This window comes from Muntiacus reevesi, chromosome 1, assembly GCF_963930625.1.
Source record: "Muntiacus reevesi chromosome 1, mMunRee1.1, whole genome shotgun sequence".
NCBI lineage: Eukaryota > Metazoa > Chordata > Mammalia > Artiodactyla > Cervidae > Muntiacus > Muntiacus reevesi.
The window spans coordinates 145175062-145202959 of NC_089249.1; the positions used below are offsets into that span (position 1 = coordinate 145175062).

Below are 27898 nucleotides of genomic sequence, written 5' to 3' on the forward strand. Positions count from 1 at the left end.
GTTTCTGATTTTTCATTGTTAGTATATAGAAATGCAAGTGATTTCTGTGTATTGATTTTGTGTCCTCCAACTTTGCTAAATTCACTGATTAGCTCTAGTAATTTTCTGATACTATCTTTCAGGTTTTCTATGTACAGTGTCATGTCATCTGCAAACAGTGAGAGCTTTTCTTCTTTTCTGATCTGGATTCCTTTTGTTTCCTTTTCTTCTCTGATTGCTGTAACTAGGACTTCTGGAATGATATTGAATAATAGTGGTGAAAGTGGACACCCTTGTCTTGTTCCTGATCTTAGGGGGAATACTTTCAGGTTTTCACCATTGAGAATAATGTTTGCTATAGTCTTATAATTTATGGCCTTTACTATTTTGAGGTAGGTTCCTTCTATGCCAACTTTTGAATGGTTTTAATCTTAAATGATTTTTTTTTTATCATAAAACAAAACACCTGGAGTAACAGGCAAATTTGGCCTCGGAGTATGGAATGAAGCAGGGCAAAGGCTAATAGAGTTTTGCCAAGAGAAGGCACTGGTCATAGCAGACACCCTCTTCCAACAACAGAAGAGAAGACTCTACACATGGACATCACCATATGGTCGACACTGAAATCAGATTGACTATATTCTTTGCAGCCAAAGATGGAGAAACTCTATACAGTCAGCAAAAACAAGACCGGGAGCTGACTGTGGCTCAGATCATGAACTCCTTATTGCCAAATTCAGACTTAAACTGAAGAAAGTAGGGGAAACCATTAGACCATTCAGGTATAACCTAAATCAAATCCCTTATGACTATACAGTTGAAATGGGAAATAGATTTAAGGAACTAGATCTCATAGACAGAGAACCTGATGAACTACAGACGGAGGTTCGTGACATTGTACAGGAGACAGGGATCAAGACCATCCCCATGGAAAAGAAATGCAAAAAGGCAAAATCATCATCTGAGGAGGCCTTACAAACAGCTTTGAAAGGAAGAGAAGTGAAAAGCAAAGGAGAAAAGGGAAGATATTCCCCATTAGAATGCAGAGTTCCAGAGAATAGCCAGGAGAGATAAAAAAGCCTTCCTCAGCTATCAATGCAAAGAAATAGAGGAAAAAACAGAATGGGAAAGACTAGAGATCTCTTCAAGAAAATTAGAGATACGAAGGAAACTTTCACACAAAGATGGGTTCGATAAAGGACAGGAATTGTATGGACCTAACAGAAGCAGAAGATATTAAGAGGAGGTGGCAAGAATACACAGAAGAACTGTACAAAAAAAGATCTTCACGACCCAGATAATCACGATGGTGTGATCCCTCACCTAGAGTCAGTCATCCTGGAATGTGAAGTCAAGTGGGCCTTAGAAAGCATCACTATGAACAAAGCTAGTGGAGGTGATGGAATTCCAGTTGAGCTATTTCACATCCTGAAAGATGATGCTGTGAAAGTGCTGCACTCAATATGCCAGCAAATCTGGAAAACTCAGCAGTGGCCAAAGGACTGGAAAAGGTCTGTTTTCATTCCAATCCCTGAGAAAGGCAATCCCAAAGAATGCTCAAACTACCACACAATTGCCCTGCTCTCACATGCTAGTAAAGTAATGCTCAAAATTCTCCAAGCCAGGCTTAAGCAATAAGTGAACTGCAAACTTCCAGATGTTCAAGCTGGATTTAGAAAAGGCAGAGGAACCAGAAATCAAATTGCCAACATCGGCTAGATAATCGAAAAATAAGAGAGTTCCAGAAAAAACATCTATTTCTGCTTTATTGACTATGCCAAAGCCTTCGACTGTGTGGATCACAATAAACTGTGGAAAATTCTGAAAGAGATGGGACCTGCCTCTTGAGAAACCTGTATGCAGGTCAGGAAGCACAGTTAGAAGTGGACATGGAACAACAGACTGGTTTCAAATAGGAAAAGGAGTATGTCAAGGCTGTATATTGTCACCCTGCTTATTTAACTTATATGCAGAGTACATTATGAGAAATGCTGGGCTGGAAGAAGCAAAGCTGGAATCAAGATTGCTGGGAGAAATATCAATAACCTCAGATATGCATATGACACCTCCCTTATGGCAAAAAGTGAAGATGAACTAAAAAGCCTCTTGATGAAGGTGAAAGAGGAGAGTGAAAAAGTTGGCTTGAAGCTTAACGTTCAGAAAACTAAGATCATGGCATCTGGTTCCATCACCTCATGGGAAATAGATGGGGAGACAGTGGAAACAGTGTCAGAGTTTATTTTTGGGGGCTCCAAAATCACTGCAGATGGTGATTGCAGCCATGAAATTAAAAGCCGCTTACTACTTGGAAGGAAAGTTAAGACCAAACTAGATAGTATATTAAAAAGCAGAGACATTACTTTGCCAACAGAGGTCCGTCTAGTCAACGCTATTGTTTTTCCAGTGGTCATGTATAAATATGAGAATTGGACTGTGAGGAAAGCTGAGCACCGAAAAATTGATGCTTTTAAACTGTGGTGTTGGAGAAGACTCTTGAGCATCCCTTGAACTGCAAGGAGATCCAACCAGTCCATCCTAAAGGAGATCAGTCCTGGGTGTTCATTGGAAGGACTGATGCTGAAGCTGAAACTCCAATACTTTGGCCACCTCATGTGAAGAGTTGACTCATTGGAAAAGACCCTGATGCTGGGAGGGATTGGGGGCAGGAGGAGAAGGGGACGAGAGAGGATGAGATGACTGGATGGCATCACTGACTCAATGGGCATGAGTTTGAGTAAACTCCGGGAGTTGGTGATGGACACGGAGTCTTGGCGTGCTGTGCTTCATGGGGTCGCAAGGAGTCAGACAAGACTGAGAGACTGAACTGAACTTCACTGAATCATAAATGGGTGCTGTGTTTTATCAAAATCTTTTTCTGCCATCTATTTAAATGATATGGTTTTATCTTTCAATTTGTTAATATGGTATATTACATTGAATGATTTGAGTATATTGTAGAATCCTTACATCCCTGGAATAAACCCAACTTTATCATGATGTATGAGCTTTTTGATGTGTTGCTAAATTCTGTTGCTAAAATTTTGTTGAGGATTTTTGCATCTATGTTCATCAGTGATATTGGCCTGTAGTTTTCTTTTTTTGTGTTGTCTTTGCCTGGTTTTGCTATCAGGGTGATGATGGCCTCATAGAATGAGTTTGGAAAGTTCCTTCCTCTGCAATTTTTGGAAGGAGTTTTAGAAGGACAGGCAATAGGTCTTCTCTAAATGTTTGATAGAATTCTCCTGTGATGCTGTCTGGTCCTGGGCTTTTGTTTTTTGGGGAATTTTTGATCACAGCTTCAATTTCATTGCTTGTATATGGGTTTTTCATAATTTCTATTTCTTACTGGTTCAGTGTTGGAACTTTTCTAAGAATCTGTCCATTTCTTCCAGGTTATCCATTTTATTGCCATAGAGTTGTTCATAATAGTCTCTTATGATCCTTTGTATTACTGCATTGTCTGTTGTAACCTCTTCTTTTTCATTTCTAATTTTGTTGATTTGATTCTTCTCTTTTTTCTTCTTGAGTCTGTATAAAGCTTTGTCAATTTGGTTTATCTTCTCAAAACCAGCTTTTAGTTTTATTAATCTTTACTATTGTTTCTTTCATTTCTTTTTCATTTATTTCTGCTTGGATCTTTATGGTTTCTTTCCTTCTACTAATTTTCAGATTTTTTGTTTTGTTTTGTTTTTCTTTTCCCAGTTGTTTTAGATGTAAAGTTAGGTTGTCTATTTGATGTTTTTCTTGTTTCTTGGGGTAGGATTGTATTGCTATAAACTTCCTCTTGGAACTGCTTTCGCTGCATCCCATAGGTTTCGAGTTGTCGTGTTTTCATTGTCATTTGTTTCTAGAAACTTTTTGATTTCCCTTTTGTTTTCTTCAGTAACCTGTTGGTTATTTAGAAATGTATTGTTTATTCTCCAAGTGTTTGTGTTTCTTACAATTTTTTCTTGTATTTGATATCTAGTCTCATTGAATTGTGGTCAGAGAAGATGCTTGATATGATTTCAATTTCTTAAATTCACTGAGGTTTGATTTGTGACCCAAGATGTGGTCTGTCCTGGCGAATGTTCCATGTGTACCTGAGAAGGTGTATTCTTCTGCATTTGGATGGAATGTCCTGAAGATATGAATGACATCCATATCATCTAATGTATCATTTAAGACTTGTGTTTCTTTATTAATTTTCTGTTTTGACGACCTGTCCATTGGTGTGAGTGGGTGTTAAAGTCTCCTACTATTATTGTGTTACTGTCAATTTCTCCTTATGTCTGTTAGTGTTTGTCTTATGTATTAAGGTATTAAGGTGTTCCTATGTTGGGTACATAGATATTTACAATTGTTATCTCTTCCTCTTGATTGTTCCCTTGATCATTAGGTAGTGTTCTTCCTTATCTCTTGTAATCTTCTTCATTTTAAGGTCTGTTTTGTCTGATATGAGTATTGCTGCTCCGGCTTTCTTTTGCTTCCCATTTGTGAGGAATATATTTTTCCACCCTTTCACTTTCAGTCTATATGTGTCTTTAGATCTGAAGTGGTTTTCTTGTAGACAGCATATATATGGGTCTTGTTATTGTATCCATTCAGTCAGTCTGTGTCTTTTGGTTGGAGTATTTAATCCATGTACATTTAAAGTAATTATTGATATATATGTTCCTACTGCCATTTTCATAATTGTTTGGGGTTTGATTTTGTAGATCTTTTTCTTCTCTTGTATTTCTTGACTGTATAAGTCCCTTTAACATTTGCTGTAAAGCTGGTTTGGTGGTACTGAATTCTCTTAACTTTTGCTTGTCTGAAAAGCTTTTTATCTCTCCATCAATTTTGAATGAGATCCTTGCTAAGTTCAGTAATCTTGGTTGTAGATTTTTCCCTTTCAATACTTTAAATATATCCTGCCGTTCCCTTCTGGCCTGCAGTTTCTGCTGAAAGATCAGCTACTAAGCAGATGGGGTTTCCCTTGTATGTTACTTGTTGCTTTTCCCTTACTGCTTTTAATATTCTTTCTTTGTGTTAAGTCTTTGTTAGTTTGATTAGTATGTGTCTTGGTGTGGTTCTCCTTGGGTTTATCGTAAATGGGACTCTTTGTGCCTCTTGGAATATACTATTTCCTCTTCCATGTTGGGAAAATTTTCAACTATAATCGCTTCAAAAATTTTCTCATGCCCTTTCTTTTTCTGTTCTTCTTCTGGGACCCCTATAATTCGAATGTTGCGATGTTTGATATTGTCTCAGAGACTATCCTCAGTTCTTTTCATTCTTTTTACTTTATTCTGTTCTTCAGAAGTTATTTCCACAATTTTGTCTCCCAGCTCACTGATTCATTCTTCTACTTCAGATATTCTGATATTGATTCCTTCTAGAGTATTTTTAATTTCAGTAATTGTGTTGTTTGTCTCTCTTTGCTTATTCTTTCATTCTTCTAGGTCTTTGTTAATTGATTCTTGCATTTTCTCCATTTTGTTTTCAAGGTTTTTGATCATCCTTACTATCATTATTCTGAATTCTTTTTCAGGTAGTTTGCCTATTTCCTCTTCATTTATTTGGACTTCTGTGTTTGTAGTCTGTTCCTTCATTTGCATAGTGTTTCTCTGCCGTTTCATCATTATTTTTTTGTTTAACTTATTGTGTTTGAGGTCTCCTTTTCTCAGGCTTCAAGATTGAATTATTTCTTTTTGGTTTCTGCCCTCCTAAGGTTGGTCCAGTGGTTTGTGTAAGGTTTGTGTAGGATGGGATTTGTGCTGAGTTTTTTGTTTGTTTGTTTTTCCTCAGATGGGCAAGGCTGAGTGAGGTGGTAATCCTTTCTGCTTGGGTTTGTATTGTTTTGTTTGTTGTTTAGATGAAGCATCCTGCACAGGGTGCTACTGGTGGTTGAGTGATGCCATATTTTGTATTCAAGTGGCTTCCTTTGTGTGAGTTCTCACTATCTGATACTCCCTGGAGTTAGTTCTCTGGTAGTCTAGGGTCCTGGAGTCAGTGCTTTCACTCCAAAGCCTCAGGGCTTGATCTCTGGTCAGGAACAAAGGTTCCCCAAGTGGTTTGCTATGGTTAATATTAAGTGAGATTAAAACAAATACCCCAAACCAAGAAACCAAAGATGAACCCCTGACAAATGGTGGTTACAAAATCAGGTAAATAATAATTAAAATAACCGAATATACACATATACCCATAAGTAAAGTCAAACAGTCCAACAAAAATACAGTATTGACCAGGTGAACAAAGGATATAAAAAATTATATTTACCAGTTAAGAACAAAACTAACTAAAGCACAAAGTGGAAAACAAAACTAAATCAAGGTGCAAATAAAGCAATGAAAGCAAAACTAACAAATATGTTGAGAGAAAAGTAAAGAAAGAAAGAATAGATATGCAAAGTTAAATAGACATGGATGCAGAAGATTTATATACATTAAAGACTAACTGTAAAAGGAAAGAAGAGTAGGAAGGGGAAACCAACGAATAAATGTAGAAAAATATATAGTAGGTTTAAAAAATTAAAATTATAAAATAGAGAAAAGAAAAAAAAGATTTAAAAAAGGAAGAAGAAAGAAAGAAAAAGGAAAACTCCACAGAACTGCAAAAGCCCAATATAGAGGCAGAGGTGTATAACAACAGTAAAAAGTGCCACTGAACACACACACACACCCATAAGCAAAATCAAAACAGTCCAACAAAAATAAAGTACAAAATTAATAGATTAACCCAGTGAACAAAGGAAACCAAAAATTACATCTACCAGTTAAGAATAAAACTAACTAAAGCACAAACTGGAAAAGAAAACAAAAGCAAGGTGCCAACTGGGGAATAAAGCAATGAAAATAAAACTAACAAATATACTGAGAGGAAAGGAAAGGATGTAAAGAAAGAAAGAATAGATATCCAAAGTTAAATAGAGGTAGACAAAGAAAATTTATATACATTAAAGATTAACTGCAAGGGGAGAAGAACAGTCGGAAAAGAAAACAAAGGAATAAATGTAGAAAAATAATAATAGGTTTAAAAAGTCAAAAATTAAAATTAAAAAGAAAATTTTAAAAACGGAAAACTCTACAGAACTGTGAAAGCTCAACATAGAGACAGAGGTTCATAACAATAATAAAAAGTGTGACTGAGAAAAAATAAAGCTCAAAAGCTTAATTAGATTTCGTAGTGCCAATAAAATCAACAACTACAACAGAAATGTGGGGGGGTGGGGGGAGGAGAAAAAAAATCCAAAACAATCTACAGAACAAAACACAGGAATAATGAATGTTTTTCCTGAATCACTGCTGTCAGAGTCCTTTCCCTCGCTGGGAGTCACAGTCCACCTCACCTCCCCAGGATGCCCTCCAACACTGTGCTGATCTCTAGACCTGCTGTGGGGCAGCTCAGATTCTAATCTGGCCCCACTCCTGTGTGTTCTTCCCGTCAATGTCCACAACTAACAGAGCTAGTGCATTTTCTTCTGTGCGAGCTCTCAGTGACCTTTTATATATTCCATAGGCACAGAGTCTTCCTAGTTGATCGTGTGGGTTTAATCTGTAGCTTGTACAGCTGGTGGGAAGACTTCAGATCTTCTTCCTTAGCCACACTGCCCCTGGGTTTCAATTGTGGTTTTATTTCCACCTCTGCATGTGGGTCATCCACCATTCACTGGGGTTTGCTTCTGAGGCTACCCTGGAGGACTTAGATTTGCCCTTGTGAGGGCCACGTACAGAGGTGGTCCAGCTGCTAGGGTAGGAGGGGTTCTGGCAGCAGCAGGTACTCAGAGGAGTTGGCGGCTAGGGCAGCAGGAAATATAGTCCTCTAGAAGGGTATGACAACCAGTATTGGCCAATGTGCTTCAGTATTCTTACCTGGAGAAGCCCCCTAACAGAGAAGCCTGCCAGGCCACAGTCTACAGGGTCGCAAAGAGTTGGACATGAATGAAGTGATCCTGTTTGCATAGATGCAAGACTTTTTTTTTTTTTTTTTTGGCCTGTGGCAGCTCTGCCCCAGTGAGAGTTGAGCGTGAAGGTGGCACAGCTTGCGGGGACCCTGGCAGCACCAAGTGTGTGGAGACATGGACTGCCTCCATCGAAGGAGTTATGGCCCTCTCAGAGTCTTTTTCAACCCTCTTGTAGCTGGTGCTCAGAAGGCCTCTTTGGCCAGCCTTTCTCTGTAGCTCTGCTCATTCAGGCACTTAGAGGGCCCCCTTGCCTATGGTCCTTTTCTGTTGTTGGGCACATCAGGCCCACAGAGGGGCCCACCTGGCTGGGGTCCTACTCTGTAGATCCGCGCATCAGGCACTTAAACGGGCACCCTGGCTGGGGTCCTACTCTGCAGTTCAGTGTCTCAGGCGTTTGATGGGCCAGCCTCTCTATTGTTCAGCTGGTATGTGAGGAAAGAGAGAGGCTATGGTGATGGCTTTGCTTTCATGGCTGCCTGGGTTTTCTCCCCAGGCATTTCCCACCATAATCTTCTTGTTCACATCCCCTCCATCTGTCTCTCTGCAATCAACAGCCGTCCTCACCCTGGGATTGCCCCACAATCCCTAAACCCCATCTCCCAACCGTTGCAGCTTCCAGGGGAACTGTGTCCCTGTCCAGGGTATGTATGGCTGCAGCAAGGACTGTCTGGTTCTCATTCCATTTAGGCTGCCACAGATCAGCTGTTTCATTCTCAGCCTTAAATGTTTCTCCTCTGGCTCATACAACTGCACCAATGTGGGGATCAGACCCCTGCTTCAGTTCCCCCACCGGCTAAGAGCAGGTCCAGTCCTACTGACACTCCTGTTTTTCCCCCTCATTCCTTTATCCTACTGAGTTCTGCATGGTTCTGTATATTCTTTTCTGCTGGTCAGGTCCTCCTGTCCACTCTCAGCTGGTGTCCTGCATGCACATCTGTGTCTGAAGGTGTATTCCTGATATATCTGTGGAGAAAGATGTACTCCATGTCCACCTATTCCTCCACCATCTTATTCTCCTCCTCAAGCTTCTGTGAGGTTTCTTTAAAGAGAACCATAAAGGTGTGTGTCATGAGCTCTTCAAAGCATTTTGCCTGTGGATTGGAGCATGCAGATGTCCCCTGCCAGCTCCCAGCTTAGGGTGGGACAATGCTGCATTGAGCTCCTCATAAGCGCCCCAGGTCTTGCTGATCTACTCAGAAGTGGTCAGTGTGAATGATCTCTCTTGCTGTTTTGATGATCCAACAGATGTTGGCAATTTGATCTCTGGTTCCTCTGTCTTTTCTAAATCCACTTTGAACATCTGGAAGTTCTTGGTTCATGTACTATTGAAGCCTGGCTTGGAGAATTTTGAGCATTACTTTGCTAGTGTGTGAGATGAGTGCAATTGTGCAGTAGTTTGACATTCTTTGGCACTGCCTTTCTTGGGGATCAGAATGAGAACTGACTTTTTCCAGTCCTATGACCATGGCTGAGTTTTCCAAATTTGCTGACATATTGAGTGCAGCACTTTCACAGCATCATCTTTTAGTATTATGAAATGGCTCAACTGGAATTCCATCACCTTCACTAGCTTTGTTCATAGTGATGCTTCCTAAGGTCCACTTAACTTCACATTCCAGGATGTCTGGCTGTATGTGAGTGATAACACCATCATGGTTATCTGGGTCATGAAAATCATTTTTGTATAGTTCTTGTGGGTATTCTTGCCACCTCTTCATAATATCTTCTTCTTTTTTTAGGTCCATACCATTTCTGTCCTTTATTGTGCCCATCTTTGCATGAAATGTTCCCATGGTATCTTTAATTTTCTTGAGGAGATCTCTAGTCTTTCCCATTCTATTGTTTTCCTCTATTTCTTTGCACTGATTACTTAGGAAGGCTTTCTTATCTCTCCTATCTGTTCTTTGGAACTCTGTATTCAGATGGGTATAGCTTTCCTTTTTTCCTTTGCCTTTAGCCACTCTTCTTTTCTCAGCTATTTGTAAGGCCTCCTCAGACAACCATTTTGTCTTTTTGCATTTCCACTTCTTGATCACCGCCTCCTATACGATGTCATGAACTTCATCCATAGTTCTTCAGGCACTCTATCAGATCTAATCCCTTGAATCTATCTGTCACTTCCACTGTATAATCATAAGGTATTTGATTTGGGTCATACCTGAATGGTCTAGTGGTTTTCCCTACTTTCTTCAATTGAGGGCTTTGGAAAGCCCAAATACTGCCTTTTCAGTCTAATCTCTATGTTCTGCCAATATCTGAAAGACCTGTACACAGTAAGAAAACGAAGCATTGTTTCATTAATACCCGTACCAAAGTCCAGTCCACTACCCTTTTCCCAGTTCCCCAGTGCAGTGCACAAGCAAACATGAGTCAGATGCCAAAGGTGAGCCTCAAGTGGAGGACTTTTGCCTTCCTCCATCCTCCCTATTTCATGCACTTTCAAATGTTATTTCTAAGATGCATGGAAAAGGCCAAATAGGTTACATGTCCTTTAACATAGTAAGCCCTCTGGTTAATACTCACCACTGCATCAGTGTCATCATTTTTGACTCATTTTCAACTCTTGCAGTTGAAATAACTGTGCAATTTTCTCTGCCTCCTATTTCACTTTACTGTTATACCATTAATAGAGGCATTGATTTCTCCTGAGAGGAGGAGATTTCACTTGTTATAAGGTGTGCAGGTGTGCGACCACACACAGAGGAGCACGGACACTTTGACTTCTGTAGGGAGCTGGTGACGATGCTGAGGTGCCATGAGGAATGTCTGTTGGAATCAGGGAATTTTAACCTAAAAAGGAGGATGTTAATGGGAAATTATGAAAACTGTTGTACTTCAGAGAAATTTATTGTATTCTTTATGATAACAGTACAAACATTTGTTGAGGATTTCTTATATGACCTTTCCATCTCACATAGTTCACCATGCCAATTGAGGGATGAGTATTGAACATAGTTTGAAAGGATTAGTAACTTGGTCAAGTCATACACATAGTGAATGGTGTGGCTAATATTGGAACCCAAATATTATTATATTTCCAATATAATAATATACTATGATAATAATAAATAATAGATTCTCCCAAAATGTGAAAGTAAAGAGGATGTCTCAAATTTCACCCATCCAAGGTGACAAGAGATTCCAACACTTGGGGCAGGAGATTGCTAATGACACTGTAATAATAAGCCTCTGCCTGCTAAGATAGTCAAAGGAAAAGTCATTTCTCTTGGGGGAATCTCTCCTCCCATGTTCTCACTTGGATGAAGCCACCTATGTTGTGGCAACTAAGAACCATCTGGATAAACCAATAATCACTGTATTTTCTAGCATAAGGGTGATGCTGCTTCAAGTTTCCGTGAAGAAAACCTCATCTACAACACCCTGGACCTCTTCTTTGCTGGAACAGAGACAACTTCAACAACCCTGCGCTGGGGGCTACTCTACATGGCCCTGAACCCCGAAATCCAAGGTGAGCTCATTAGTGGATGGGCCTAGGCCAGGTCAGTATGCTTCCATAAATTAGTTCATCTATGTCTCAATATTCCTCAAGGGAATGTTGATTCACCCTCACTAATAAGAGGAACCTGAGGTTCACACAGCTTTAGGAACTCGCATCAGGAATTTTGTTGAGCAAGAGTTTTCCCACTTTCCACTCTCATGCCTCAGCTGAGAAGCTAGTCTGGAGAGCCTAAGAGAGCCATTTTGATGCTGGTTATTTCATTCCTTAACTCAACCAGACTCAAGGAGAGTTATGGAAAAACAGAATAATAGAACCACCTCTGCTTTTTTCAGAAAAAGTCCAAGCTGAGATTGACAGGGTGCTCGGCCAATCACAACAGCCAAGCACAGCCGCGCGCGAGTCCATGCCCTACACCAACGCTGTCATCCACGAGGTGCTGCGAATGGGGAACATCATCCCTCTGAACGTGCCCCGGGAGGTGGCCGTGGACACCACCCTGGCCGGATACCACCTGCCCAAGGTAATAAGGCCCCACTCGTAGCCTCAGGTCCCCAAGCTCATATTTTAAATGGTGGGATTCTCACCTGGACAAGTGACGTGTTTTCTTGTCTTAGCAAAACACTTCAATGGGGAGAGAGAGATATAATTACTGACCTAATACCGGATGTTTTTCTTCAAGTAGGGTCTTCAGAACATTATCAAATCAATGGTAATTGGTGTTCTGAGGGAGAACGGAAATTCCTACGTCAAGCACGTTCAGGCAAAGGCTGAATTTTCTCTGCTGTGAGATTTCTAATTCTTTTTACTGCGTGATGTGCAGGCAGCAATTCTCCATCAGCCTTTGCCATGAAGTCCTTTTCTTTGTCATGGGAGGGCTTCTGATAGGATAGTGACTTGCCAGATTTATTTTTGCTAAATTCTACTTCACATTCCTGGGGCTATAGAATGTTAAAATATGAGGGGGAGTTGAGACCTCCTGGGCCATCACATTAAACAGATGTTTCTAACGTAATATCCCCACAGGTACTGCCTTGACTTCCAGTCCCTGGATGGGACTACCTCACAAGAGGATCAATCCAAGTCTGTGCACATTAAATATCACAAAAAGAGAGAACTAATGAATGCTTTTTAAGGAGCAGTTATGTACTATGAACTATATAGATTCTTTCAAAATGTCTTAATTCTCAATCATTCTCATTTTACAAATTTACATCAAGGCTCAGAGCTGTTTGATATTGTTTAAGATCCGTTGACTACAAAGATCCCAACAAGAGTTGGGTTAAAGAACTAGAAGTGTTCTGATGCCCAGGTTCATCTTTTTTGTACTACACCATGTTCTCACACAGGAGTTGCTTCATTTGACTTGTTTTCAAGAATCTTCCTGCAACTGTTCTCATTGCCCTGATAAATTCCCTCTCCTCAAAAGGCAGTGCTGCTCTCTCTCTGCCCATCACTCTTAGGTTCTCAGCAAACAGCTGTCCTTTGCGGGATAGTGTCTCACCTGAACACTGCAGATAGACAGTACATTGCTTTCTCGCCATCTTGGTCTATTTCTGTGAATCCATTCCAATCTGAGTCCCTCTGTGTATTGAACCTGGTGTTGATCTCAAGGCAAAACTGGAAGTAAAGAGCCCCTTTGGAAGCTCACCTTGGTCATGGTCCCTGCAGACCTAGGAGAAAAAGCAATTCCTACAGAGATTGCATTTACTATTTTCTTGCTTATTGACCATTTTATGGGTGAAGTCTGAGGTCTACATGATATTACAGGTGATCTTCACATATTCATAGCAATTCAGGTAGCTCCAGAGAATCATAGGAGCTCAACAGACTGGTTCTGCAAGATTTTTTTTTTTTTTTTTTTTTCTGATTTAGTATTCTGTGAGGACTAGAACAAATCCCTGGGTGGGGAACTTGCAACTGGAAAACAATTACAATGTAGAAATTCTGCCCACAAGAGTGAAAGTACTGAGCCCCAAGGCAGTCTTCCCAGCCTGGGAGTCTGGCAACAGGAGGAGGAGCCCCCAGGAATCTGACTTTGACTAACAGCAGCTTTTGATTGCAGGAATTCCACAGCGCTATAGGAAACATCAGTTCTACTCTTGGGTCATATGCACACTAGCACCCAGGGAAAAATAGCAGTGACCTCATAAGAGACTGGACCAGACCTACCTACTAATATTGGGAGGTCTTCTGCAGAGGCAAGGGGCAACTGGGGCTCATGGCAGGGACAAATACCCTGGCACCAGCAGGTCTAGTGAGGATCCCAGAGGCCACCATGCAGAAAGGTATGGGAACAAGTGGTATGACCGAGAAACTGAAAGAGGCTTGATATAGTGGGAGTGCAGGCAGAAGGACCATGACTCAGATAGAGGGCAGGTGATGTGTCCTTAATATAAGAGTGCTAGGAAATATTGGAGTGTATCCATCAAGTGCCAGATGTAGTGGGTGGATAGCAGTGACATAACCAAATCATGTCCAAAGCTAACTCTGCTTTCTGTGTGTGAAGCACTTTGAAGAGGGGAGAGGATATAGAGTTGTAGCTAGGCCTACTGTTGGAGGGTGGACAACCAAGGTAGTACCTTAGACCAGGAAGTGAAGGACATAGCATGGAGGTGATAGAATCAAGAGGAATTTCAAGGAAACTGGACCAGCCTGGTTGAAGGATGGGAGACACTAAGGAGGACTCCTGGGTTTCTTGCTGTCTACCGGGAAGGACAGTGGTTCCTTCCACTGGGTGACCTGATTCTATCATTAAATCTTCTGTGGAATGTGCTCGATAATGAAGGGAAGAGAGTTGGAGAATCTTAGATGAATGAGACATTTTTCATGTTGGAGAAGCTGCCATGTCACTGAGCAACTGGGTTGATTTTGGTCCAGAACTGCCTGCCCACTGTCCCATTATTCTCTTACTGATGCATACACCTTCCCTCCCATGTTCTACACTGATAAGTCCCTGAAGAGATCCATTCTGCACTCGACTAGTCACACTTCCCTGATAAAGTTCCCAGCAGACAGTTTCAGTCCACCAGTGTAAGCTGTCCCGTGGCAGAGAGCATGGTTGGCCTCAGAAGGTGGTGAGCTGGGGAGGCTGAGGGAGTTCAGAATGCTGTCAGCCCTGGACCCCAGGCTGTGGGAGCCTGGGGGACTGCCCCCTCTCTGCACACATGTGTTGAGTGATGTCTTGCATGAGTCACTTCTGTCTTCTCCAGGGCACCATGGTCATGACCAACCTGACTGCACTGCACAAAGACCCCGCAGAGTGGGCCACCCCTGACACCTTCAATCCAGAGCATTTTCTGGAGAATGGACAGTTTAAGAAAAGGGAATCCTTTATGCCTTTTTCAATAGGTGAGTAACAAGAAATAGGAGCATGGGGATCGAGTTCCTCTCTCTGCCCTCCCCTTCTCTTGTGCTTGTGATGCTTTGCTTTAGTTGGAATGACTCCAGATAGCCCTGCCCAGCATGATTCACTCTTGCAGTTGTGTGCGTCTCAAGGTTACCTAGGCTGTGTCTCACCAAGACTCATGCCCTTACTTCCTAAGCCCTGGCTTGACTCTGATAGAGATTTCAGCTTCAAGTTGTTCTCTTGCCAGAAACTTGGGGATAAAAGTTTAGCCTCTCCCTGTTACCCACAAAGAAGATTGGACACTCACCATCTTTATTGAGCTTTAAATGGTCTGAGATCTTTTTAGTGCCTCCCACTCACAAAAACGTAAACCTAATTGCTGAGAAAGGGATGAGGGAGGCTGCTTCCTTAGCATTGTGGGCATCACAAGTGATTCTAAGTACCATGGACTTAAGTAGATGAGATTCTACTCTGTTAAGTTCTTCCTGAAGAGGTCCTTTTGCCTTTTTAAATGAGATGGTTAGATAAGCTTCACCGATTCAAGGGAGGTGAGTTTGAGCAATCTCCCAGAGATAGTGAAAGACAGGGAAGCCTGGTGTACTGCAGTATGTGGGGTCGCAAAGAGTCAGACACAACTTAGTGACTGAATAACAACTGCCCTTTACAAATCTAGGTGATATATTGATGTGGTGCATAACTTGAAATATGAATGAGAATGCAGAGAAAACTCTTTCTTGTTTTTCAGCCAGTCAGTTGGGTGTAGTTGGGTGTTTTACTCATAATATTGTGAAATGAGTAAGAAACTTCTTTTTGTATACCAGATAAATAGTTATGTTGCTGAGATCATTTCAAATTGTTTCCTAAGTCCTTGTATCTATAAATGTTTCCTGAGCACCTATTAGGTCTCAATTATACAACCCTGTGACTATGACAATGATTAGGTAGAAAAAAACCAGTGCCACTCTCATGGACCATGTGTTCTAGTTTAACGTTACAAGGTCCAAATTCCAATCACCACACTGGGTTATGATAAGGCTCAAAAGTGGAGCTTAGCAGGGCCAACTATGGGATCTACAGTCTTAAAGCTCACGGGGCACAGCTAGAACTCAGGGTTGACCAGGTTTATCAAATACAAAAGCCTGTGCTCTTCCTAACAGTGTCTCCCCAAAAAAGTAACTAAATGCTACAGTAAGTTGACATTTGAAATTCATAATAGTTTTCTTATCATTTCTGCTGCTGCTACTAAGTCACTTCAGTCGTTTCCAATTCTGTGTGTCCCCATAGACGGCAGCCCACCAGGCTCCTCTGTCCCTGGGATTCTCGAGGCAAGAATGTTGGAGTGGGTTGCCATTTCCTTCTCCAATGCATGCATGCATGCATGCTAAGTCACTTCAGTCATGTCTGACTCTGTACGGCCCTATGGACTGCAGCCCACCAGGCTCCTCTGTCCATGGGATTCTCCAGGCAAGAATACTGGAGTGGGTTGCCATTTCCTTCTCCTTTTCTTATCATTAAGTTATATTAAATATAGACTGACTTTCTGTGACAGTATAGTTTTGCTGATCATGCCACAAAGACACAGAAAGAGAGGGACTGGAATTTGAACCCGTATAGGAGTGATTCACAGCCCAGGCTTTCCTGCTATAGGACACTGTCCTGCGGGTATCTGAACTCATTCTGATTAGATCTTCTGTGTCTCTCTTCCTCTGGTTCTATGTTACCTTTGCTCACACTGGACACGTAACTTTCTAACATGAAAGCAGACGTGAGATGTAGGGAAACCTTCCAGTCTTCCTGTGTGCAAGAGCTTTACATTTGCTATCACAGTACAAGCTTCAACTGCTTTATTTTAACTATTATAATTATTCTTGCTTCACTGCTTTGTTGTTGTTATTGTAATACATCCTTTTAATTACATGTTTCATTTGCAAGCAAATCATTTTATTTTATACTTACAGCAACCCAGTTATTAACAGTTAGGAAAGCAATTAGTAGCTCCTGTCTCAGTGAAAGGAAGTAAGAATTAAGAGAAAATTTTTTCTTATCCAAGGTCATGTGCCCAAGGAATCTGCTTTAAAGAGACCAAAACTCAAGTTTCTGGTTTCTTTTTTTAAATTTTTGTTGAAGTATAGTTGATTTACAATATTGTATTAGTTTTAGGTGTACTGCAAACTATTTCAATTATACATACATATATACATCTTTGCTTTCTAGGTTTTTTCCCCTTATAAATAGAAAGAGTGGAGTCGCTCAGTCATATCTGACTCTTTGTGACCACATGGACTACAGCCTACCAGGCTCCTCCGTTCATAGAATTTTCTGGACAAGAGTACTGGGGTGGGTTGCCATTTCCTTCTCCAGGGAATCTTCCTGACACAGGGATCAAACCCAGGTCTCCCGCATTGCAGGCAGACGCTTTACCAACAGAGCCACCATTACAAAGTATTGAGCATAGTTCCCTGTGCGCTATAGTAGGTCCTTGTTGGTTATATAGTAAGTTCTAATCTAGTGCTCTTGGTAACATAATTAGAATGTTATTCATTTTCCTACTTAACGGCCCTTCTATTTAAAGATTCACCAAGTTTAAAGCATATGTATCTATGTTATTTTGCAACATTACAAAGATAGAAAACTCAGTGACTTAAAATAAGAAGTGTATATTATTGTTCACAAGTCTACAGTTGAGCTGAGGGCTTCATGTTTCTCGGCTGGGCTCTCTTGCCCATTTGGGAGGTCAGATGGCTGAAGGCTGATCTAGGATGACCTCAGCTGGGACAATGGGACTCTTTCCCAAGTTTCCTCCTCCAGCAGGCTAGTATAGCTGGTGTACATGTGGAAGATAAGACCGCAGGAGCGAAAAAAGCATGCAGTGCCTCCCAGGGACCAGGCTGGGAACTGGCGAACATCACTCCTACTGCATCCTGTGTCCATGCAGGTCATACTGTGAGTCCCAGTTCAAGGGGGAGGGAAAATAGCACAGGTTTTATGGGAAGAGCTATGAAGTCACATTGCCAGTGTTGCAGGTTCAGGGAAAGGGGGGAGATTGGAGCCAGTGTTGCTATCAAGTTATCTATCTGTCTTTCTGCCTGAGAAGACTGATTCAGACAAATCAAAAAATTGAGGGATTCCCTCAGCTGTGACTAAATGAAGGCTAGCTAAATAAAACAGGAAACAGAAACTAGAAAAATCCACTGACTTAAAATGTCAACACAGCTGTCAAGTTTACTCCCACCATACTCCCATCTTTGGGGCACCATTTCCTTGCCTCATTCTTGATCCAGCCCTTTGTAAAGAAAGCTTCTTTAAAGGAATGGGGTGTGGAGAGATCCCTCCCTTCTCTTGGAAAGGTGATCAGATGTGAATTAGGATACACACACAGTCCCAGGTGTCTGGTTCGGTAAGGAATCCACCTGCAATGTGGGAGACCTGGGTTTGATCCCAGGGTCGGGAAAATCTCCTGGAGAAGGGCATGGCGACCCACTCCAGTATTCTTGCCTGGAGAATCCCCTGGACAGCAGAGTCTAGTGGGCTACAGTTCATGGGATCACGAAGAGTCGGACACAACTGAGCCACTAACAATCAGGGCAGATGACAAAGGTAGTATTGGAAATTTATTTTCTATCTTCATTTAAGTTTTTCTCTTTTGATTCAACAACACAGCAGGCATATTCATGAAAGGCAAGAGGCTGAGTCTTCAGTTTTCAGAAACATCACTGAATTATGGAGATGAGATAGATCTTTTCTCAAAAACTCTAGGTCAATTCTCTAATTTCTAGCAGGGTAACTGACCTGATTAGTTAGTGATTTCCAGTTAGTGCAAGCACCAAAGAGAATGTCCATGTTTCCCCTAATCCAGGATGAAGCCTTGAAATAAGGTAGCCCTCCTTTTCATGATTTATAAATCAAATTCATATCTCCTGTTTTACTAGTATCATCGACCAGCCATGCAGTGTAGTTAGAAGAGAAATTATTTCACAAGCTTGGCAAGAAAGAACTGTTTAGGTCACGGAGAATAATCTATTTACTCAGAGCCCAGAGCTGGTTACTGACGTAACAAGTACTCTAACCCAGGATCCTGACTCTACGTCCAACTTTATCCCAATATCTGGATTCTTCTAGGAGAATCCTGGGTATTATAATATAGCTTATTTGGTGCTGTTTGAATAATTTTCCTCATTTGCTGCAATTTTAGCCAATTTCCTCATTTTTCTATTGGTGATGGGTAAGAGATCAGAATGAGGGGAACAGAGACTATTAGACAAGTAGTGGTGACCATGCCACAAAGGCACAGAAAGGGAGGGACTGGAATTTGAACCCATGTAGGGCTGGAATGCAAAAGTAGGAAGTCAAGAAATACCGGGAGTAACAGGCAAATTTGACCTTGGAGTATGGAATGAAGCAGGGCAAAGGCTAATAGAGTTTTGCCAAGAGAACGCAGGGTCATAGCAAACACCCTCTTCCAACAACACAAGAAAGGACTCTACACATGGACATCACCAGATGATCAACGCCGAATTCAGATTGATTATATTCTTTGCAGCCAAAGATAGAGAAGCTCTATACAGTCAGCAAGAACAAGACTGGGAGCTGACTATGGCTCAGATCATGCCATCATTATTGCCAAATTCAGACTTAAATTGAAGAAAGTAGGGAAAACCACTAGACCATTCAGGTATGACCTAAATCAAATGCCTTATGACTATACAGTGGAAGTGAGAAATAGATGTAAGGGACTAAATCTGATAGAGTACCTGATGAACTATGGACAGAGGTTCGTGACATTGTACAGGAGACCAGAATCAAGACCATCCCCATGGAAAAGAAATGCAAAAAGGCAAAATGGTTGTCTGAGAAGGCCTTACAAACAGCTGTGAAAGGAAGAGAAGGGAAAAGAAAAGGATAAAAGGAAAGATATTCACATTTGAATGCAGAGTTCCAAAGAATAGCCAGGAGAGATAAGAAAGCCTTCCTCAGTGATCAATAGAAAGAAATAGAGGAAAACAACAGAATGGGAAAGACTAGAGACCTCTTCAAGAAAATTAGAGATACCAAGGGAACATTTCATGCAAAGATGGGTTCAATAAAGGACAGAAATGGTATGGACCTAACAGAAGCAGAAGATATTAAGAAGAGGTGGCAAGAATACACATAAGAACCATAAAGAAAAGATTTTCACAGCCCAGATAATCACGATGGTGTGATCCCTCACCTAGAGCTGGACATCCTGGAATGTAAAGTCAGGTGGGCCTTAGAAAGCATCACTACAAACAAAGCTAGTGGAGGTGACGGAATTCCAGCTGAGATATTTCAAATCCTAAAAGATGATGCTGTGAAAGTGCTGCACTCAGCATATCAGCAAATTTGGAAACTCAGTAGTGGCCACATTACTGAAAAAGGTCAGTTTTCATTCCAATCCCCAAATAAGGCAATCCCAAAGAATTGAGTTGACTCAAAGAGTTGACTCATTCTCAAACTATCGTATGATTGCACTCATCTCACACGGTAGTAAAGTAATGCTCAAAATTCTCCAAGCCAGGCTTCAGCAATACGTGAACCATGAGCTTCCAGATGTTCAAGCTCGTTTTAGAAATGGCAGAGGAACCAGAGATCAAATTGCCAACATCCACTGGATCATCAAAAAAGTAAGAGAGTTCCAGAAAAACATCTATTTCTGCTTTATTGACTATGCCAAAGCCTTTCACTGTGTGGATCACAATAAACTGTGGAAAATTCTGAAAGAGATGGGAATACCAGACCACCTGACCTGCCTCTTGAGAAACCTGTAGGCAGGTCAGGAAGCAACAGCTAGAACTGGACATGGAACAACAGACTGGTTCCAAATAGGAAAAGAATTATGTCAAGACTGTATATTGTCACGCTGCTTATTTAACTTCTGTGCAGAGTACATCATGAGAAACGCTGGGCTGGATGAAGCACAAGCTGGAATCAAGATTGCTGGGAGAAATATCAATAACCTCAGATATGCAGATGACACCACCCTTATGGCAGAAAGTGAAGATGAACTAAAAAGCCTCTTGATGGAAGTGAAAGAGGAGAGTGAAAAAGTTGGCTTAAAGCTCATCTGGTCCCATCACTTCATGGCAAATAGATGGGGAAACAGGGGAAACAGTATCAGAGTTTATTTCGGGGGGCTCCTAAATCACTGCAGATGGTGATTGCAGCCATGAAATTAAAAGCCGCTTACTCCTTGGAAAGAAAGTTATTACCAAACTAGATAGCATATTAAAAAGCAGAGACATTACTTTGCCAACAAAGGTCCATGTAGTCAAGGCTATGGTTTTTCCAGTGGTCATGTATGGATGTGAGAGTTGGACTGTGAAGAAAGTTGAGCACCAAGAAATTGATGCTTTTGAACTGTGGTGTTGGAGAAGACTCTTGAGAGTCTCTTGGACTGCAAGGAATTCCAACCAGCCCATCCTAAAGGAGATCAGTCCTGGGTGTTCATTGTAAGCAATGATGCTGAAGCTGAAACTCCAATACTTTGGCTACCTCATGTGAAGAGTTGACTCATTGGAAAAGATCCTGATGCTGGGAGAGATTGGGGGCAGGAGGAGAAGGGACAACAGAGAATGAGATGCCAGGATGGCATCACTGACTCGATGGACATGAGTTTAAGTGAACTCCGGGAGTTGGTGATGGCCAGGGAAGCCTGATGTGCTGCAATTCATGGGGTTGCAAAGAGTTGGACATGACTGAGTGACTGAACTGAACTGAACTGAGGAGTGATTCAAGCCCAGGCTTTCCTGCTATAGGACACTGTCCTGTGTGTATCTGAACTCATTATGATTAGATCTGTATTATTAGATTATTAATTATTTATTATAGATAATTATTATAATATTTACATTATCAAATTATTATAATCACATTATATTATAATATATAATTATAATAAATATATTTATACTTATAGTAATTATTATATTATCTATATTATTAGATTATTATTATTGTGCCTATAACTAGGCACAATTATATAAAAATACATAATTCTGAAGCATGTTTTGATTTATTAAACACGTTTGCAGATTTTATCTAATCTTATTTCCTCAACAACTGATTTAATCACTACATCGTGTCCAACTCTTGCGACCCCATGGACTGTAACCTGACAGACTCCTCTGTCCATGGCATTTCCCAGGCAAGAATACTCCAGTGGGTTCCTATTTTCTTCTCCAGGGGACCTTCCCCATCCAGAGATCAAACTCGCATCTCTTATGACTCCTGTGTCTCCTACATTGCAGGATGATTCTTTACCTCTGAGCCCAAAGAAGCACAACTGTAATTGAACTGAGATATACAAAGTAGCAAAAGTTACACCCAGAATTAACTACAGAGGGTAATGTCAGTGACAGTGTGCAAGAGAATCTTTACAGAGATAGTGAGGAACTATGTCAAATGTTAACAAGGGTTTTTTTCTGGATTTGGGAATTACAAACATCTTTTAATGTCTTTATACTTTTTACACATTTTTTTTTCATTTTTGCAGTTAAACATGTACTACTTAGGGAGAAAGTAAGTTATTAAAACACCCCCAAGAGAGATGATGGTAGAGATCAGTGTGGGGTGTTGTAGCCCAAGTCAGGGCAGAGGGCGCCATGAAGGGGTGAGGGTGGACTGGGGGAAGCCTGAAGCAGCTGATGCACAGCTGGAATCAGATGGGGTTGGCCCTGCACGGGGAGCCCTGGCAGGGAGGTTGCCAGTCATGAAGGAGGGAAATTTGACATAGGGAAAAGGTCCCTCATACTTGAGAAACCTTGCTTTGACACATACTTTCTTTTTCTTTTCAACAATTTTTTTGAAAATTGAAAGAGATAAACACAGAGTTTTGCTTTTGTCTGATTTTGCCCTTTGCTAATGGATTTCTCTAAGACTACTGGCTCGACCACATTTATAGGTCAACCTTGACCCTCACTTGTTTCATCTGTACCCTGCACCTTCATCCTTGCTCACCTGTCTGACCCCTGAAGGCACTGAATGTGTGACTGTGGAATGAGCTTGGAGGGCTTCTGTTACCCCAGGTGGTTGTGATCAACGAAGCTGAGTACATAGAGGCCCAGGGCCAGGCAGGCCCTGCCCTTGGCTCAGGTTTTGCAAGACTTGGTGGAAGATTTCCATCCTTGCTAGGGCAGACGACCTAAGTAACTCATATTTTTGTCTTTCAGGAAAGCGGATGTGCCTGGGAGAACAGTTGGCCAGGACTGAGTTGTTTATTTTTTTTACCTCACTTCTGCAAAAATTTACCTTTAGGCCGCCAGAGAATGAGAAGTTGAGCCTGAAGTTCAGAGTTAGCTTGACCCTTGCCCCAGCCAGCCACAGGCTCTGTGCTGTTCCTCGAGGCTGAAGTTGTTGGGGCAGGAGATGGGGGGAGGGAATGAAGGAAAGCAGGAAGAATAGGCCTTCCCCCCTCAAGGCACAGGGCCTGCTCAGAAGTGAGGGAACAGCATCCAGTGCCTCTAGGACAGATCATAGGAACCAGACACAGAGGAAACTGCATTCAAGCTTTACGGTCTCCAGTGGGACCTTGAAGAAACAAGTTACGTTGTGAGTGATTCCATTTTCATCCAGAAGATTTAAAGTGGACAATGATTCCTTCTCTAAAGGAAAAGTTGCTGTAAATATCAGAGGAAAGAATGGGTTTTAAATGGTTTGGAAATCATAAAGTACATCATAAAAGTCATAGCTCTGATCTGCTTCCTTCTGTGTCCTTCCTTAGACGAGGACTTGCGTCTGGCCTGTTGAGATGGCCTGGGTCGAAGTGGTTCCAAATGGTGGTAAGAGTTAGAAGTTGGGACCTGTGGCAGCTACTGACCTAGGCCAGAAAGGCCCTCACACTTGGTAGCAGTGAGCAAGCTTATCCTGCTTCTCCCGTAGACTGGCCCCTGGCAAGTCAGCAGGGCAGGTAAATTCCTGATTGACATACAGGGTTCTATGGAGAAGCAATTTCTCTGGTTTACCCAAGGAAACACTGCCTTGGCCTTGGACACCACAGCTAAGAAGAATGTGATCAAAATAAACTGAACCTGGAAGGCAGGTTTGGGGAACAAATGTGGAAATGTTTTCTTTTATGTGCCTCTTTACCTTAAATCCCCTCTTGGGTATTTATTCCCCAGCCCCATGTTGGGTTAATGATGTGGTGGGTGTGATCTTTTCTTGAAAACTGATTGTCAGCTTCTGATTAAGTGGTCCCAGCTTTAGCACAATTGATGAGCATTTTGCAGTGTGTGTTATAGGAAGAACCTTTTTTTAAAATGTGTGTATCTATGATAAACTTTTGCTTTGCCATTACCATCCATGGACAGAGGAGCCTGGCGGGCTACAGTCTGTGGGGTCGCAAAGAGTCTGGACACGACAGTGCGATTAACACACACACACATTACCATAAAGTTTTTGTATAGCAACCGATATAGCTGTAGATCAGCAACTTAGAGCAATCATATATATTGTTTGCTGATCTCTTAATTCCAAATGCATTTTAAACACCATGCATTTCTACTCTCTTCCCCTCCTTACTGTTCTTGTATCATATTTACATCTAATTGCTTGTGTATCTCTACACTGCTTTTTGTGGATGCAAGTGATTTTACTACCTTGTGAAAGTCACTCAGTTGTGTCCGATTCTTTGCAACCCCATGGACTGTGCAATCCAGGGAATTCTCCAGGCCAGAATACCAGAGTGGGTAGCCTTTCCTTTCTCCAGGGCATCTTCCCAACCCAGAGATCGAACTCAGGTCTCCCGCTTCGCAGGCAGATTCTTTACCAGCTGAGCTACCAGGGAAGCCCAATCATGAACTTTTCCTTTACCTACCCACCAGTTTAGGATTGGATAGCTTCCTACCTTTACTCTGTTTGCCTTTACCATACTTTATTGTTTCTATTTGTGTCTTTTTATTCTGCCTACAGAAGTTCCTTTAGGATTTGCTCTAAAGTTAGTTTGGTGCTGAATTCTTTTACATTTTGCTTTTGATTTCTCCATTCAATCTGAATATGAGCCTTTCTGAGTATTCTTGGCTGTAGGTTTTCCACTCTCCTCACCTTAAATATAACATGCCACTCCCTTCTGACCTGCAGTTTCTGCTGAAAAATACAACTAATGATTTTATGGGAATTTCCTTGTATTTTATTTGTTGCTTTCTCCTTGTTGCTCTTAATATTCCCTTTTCTTTCTTTTTTTTCTTTCATTTTGATTATAATGTGTGTGTGTGTTCTTCCTTGAGTTAATCCTATATAGGACTCTCTGGAATTTCTGGGCTTGTTGACTGTTTGCTTTCCCAGGCTAGGGAATATTTTCAGTTATTATCTTTTTGAATATTTTCTGAGGTTCTTTCTCTCTTCTGTTACCTTTATGGGACCCCTATAATGTGAATATTACAGTTGATGTTGTCCCAAAGGTCTCTTTTTTTTTTTTTTTTAATTTTATTTTATTAGTTGGAGGCCAATTACTTCACAACATTTCAGTGGGTTTTGTCATACATTGACACGAATCAGCCATAGAGTTACACGTATTCCCCATCCCGATCCCGCCTCCCACCTCCCTCTCCACCCTACTCCTCTGGGTCCTCCCAGTGCACCAGGCCCGAGCACTTGTCTCATGCATCCCACCTGGGCTGGTGATCTGTTTCACCCTAGATAATATACATGCTGTTCTTTTGAAACATCCCACCCTCACCATGTCCCACAGAGTTCTAAAGTCTGTTCTGTACTTCTGTGTCTCTTTTTGTTTTGCATATAGGGTTATCATTACCATCATTCTAAATTCCATATATATGTGTTAGTATGCTGTAATGTTCTTTATCTTTCTGGCTTACTTCACTCTGTATAATGGGCTCCAGTTTCGTCCATCTCATTAGAACTGATTCAAATGCATTCTTTTTAACGGCTGAGTACTATTCCATGGTGTATATGTACCACAGCTTCCTTATCCATTCATCTGCTGATGGGCATCTAGGTTGCTTCCATGTCCTGGCTATTATAAACAGTGCTGCGATGAACATTGGGGTGCACGTGTCTCTTTCAGATCTGGTTTCCTCGGTGTGTATGCCCAGAAGTGGTATTGCTGGGTCATATGGCAGTTCTATTTCCAGTTTTTTAAGAAATCTCCACACTGTTTTCCATAGTGACTGTACTAGTTTGCATTCCCACCAACAGTGTCAGAGGGTTCCCTTTTCTCCACACCCTCTCCAGCATTTATTGCTTGTAGACTTTTGGATAGCAGCCATCCTGACTGGCGTGTAATGGTACCTCATTGTGGTTTTGATTTGCTTTTCTCTAATGATGAGTGATGTAGAGCATCTTTCCATGTGTTTGTTAGCCATCTGTATGTCTTCTTTGGAGAAATGTCTGTTTAGTTCTTTGGCCCATTTTTTGATTGGGTCATTTATTTTTCTGGAATTGAGCTTCAGGAGTTGCTTGTATATTTTTGAGATTAATCCTTTGTCTGTTTCCTCATTTGCTATTATTTTCTCCCAATCTGAGGGCTGTCTTTTCACCTTACTTATAGTTTCCTTTGTTGTGCAGAAACTTTTAAGTTTCATTAGATCCCATTTGTTTAGTTTTGCTTTTATTTCCAGTATACTGGGAGGTGGGTCATAGAGGATCCTGCTGAGATTTATGTCGGAGAGTGTTTTGCCTATGTTCTCCTCTAGGAGTTTTATAGTTTCTGGTCTTACATTTAGATCTTTAATCCATTTTGAGTTTATTTTTGTGTATGGTGTTAGAAAGTGATCTAGTTTCATTCTTTTACAAGTGGTTGACCAGTTTTCCCAGCACCACTTGTTAAAGAGATTGTCTTTTTTCCATTGTATATCCTTGCCTCCTTTGTCAAAGATAAGGTGTCCATAGGTTCGTGGCTTTATCTCTGGGCTTTCTATTCTATTCCATTGATCTATATTTCTGTCTTTGTGCCAGTACCATACTTTCTTGATGACTGTGGCTTTGTAGTAGAGTCTGAAGTCAGGCAGGTTGATTCCTCCAGTTCCATTCTTCTTTCTCAAAATTACTTTGGCTATTTGAGGTTTTTTGTTTTTCCATACAAATTGTGAAATTATTTGTTCTAGCTACCGTTGGTAGCTTGATAGGGATTGCATTGAATCTATAGATTGCTTTGGGTAGAATAGCCATTTTGACAATATTGATTCTTCCAATCCATGAACACGGTATGTTTCTCCATCTGTTTGTGTCCTCTTTGATTTCTTTCATCAGTGTTTTATAGTTTTCTATGTACAGGTCTTTTGTTTCTTTAGGTAGATATACTCCTAAGTATTTTATTCTTTTTGTTGCAATGGTGAATGGTATTGTTTCCTTAATTTCCCAGAGGTCTCTTAAATTGCTCCTTTTCTTTGTTCTGTTCCATACCAGTGATTTCCACTACTCTGTGTTATAGCTCACTGATCCATTCTTTTGCATCGTCTGGCCAACTATTCATTCCTTGTTGTGTTATTTTTCACTTCAGTTATCATATTCTTCAACTCTGCTTTTTTGTTCTTTATATTTCCTAAGTATTTCTTAAACTTCTAAGTTCTCACTCTGAATGTGAGAATGTGCATACATTCTCTTCCTGAGTTCTTTGATCACCTTTACACTCATTACTCTGAACTTTTTCTCAGGTAGACTGCCTGTCTCTACATCAGTTGGTTCTTCTGTGATTTTATCTTGTTCCTTTGTCCCATATGTATTCCCCTGCCGCCACTTTAGTTTTTATTTGTATGTGGTAGGTTTGTTATGCTTTTCAATCTTGGAGATGTGACCCTCTGTAAGAGATGTCCTATGCATCTGAGCAGAGCCCTCCCCTCTCATCACCCAAGGGTCAGGGACAAATTGGTCCCAGGATAGGGTGTGGTGTACATGGTGGTTAACATGGGGCTTATAGAAAATATAGTTGTAACAGTCTATTTAAGATGATAACACCTTCACTTACAAACAAAGCTTTTTTCTCTCCTCCCCCATTATATGGTAATGTCATGACTTACATCTGTTTATATTGTGTATCCACTAATTAATCTTTTATACTAGAATGAAAAATGATTTCCCGCCACTGTAATAGTTATATGGAATTGTTTTTTTGTCTATATATTTACATTTATCAATGAGTTTCATAATTTCTTATGCTCTTATGTTGTTTAATATCCTTCAGCTTTTATCTGAGAAAGTCTTTTGTTTCCTC

The 27898-nt window shown here is 41.0% G+C and overlaps 1 protein-coding gene across 1 annotated transcript in view; it reads left to right on the forward strand.

The window, feature by feature from the left end:
• LOC136164013 (cytochrome P450 2J2-like) overlaps positions 1–23148 on the forward strand; it is a 39470-nt gene extending 16322 nt beyond the window's left edge. The window contains exons 6-9 of the mRNA XM_065928834.1: positions 11237–11378; positions 11702–11889; positions 14579–14717; positions 22902–23148. Coding sequence (XP_065784906.1) covers positions 11237–11378; positions 11702–11889; positions 14579–14717; positions 22902–23080 — 648 coding nt within the window. The 3' untranslated portion in view covers positions 23081–23148. The remainder of the gene's footprint in view (positions 1–11236; positions 11379–11701; positions 11890–14578; positions 14718–22901) is intronic.
• Positions 23149–27898: the final 4750 nt, after the last annotated feature.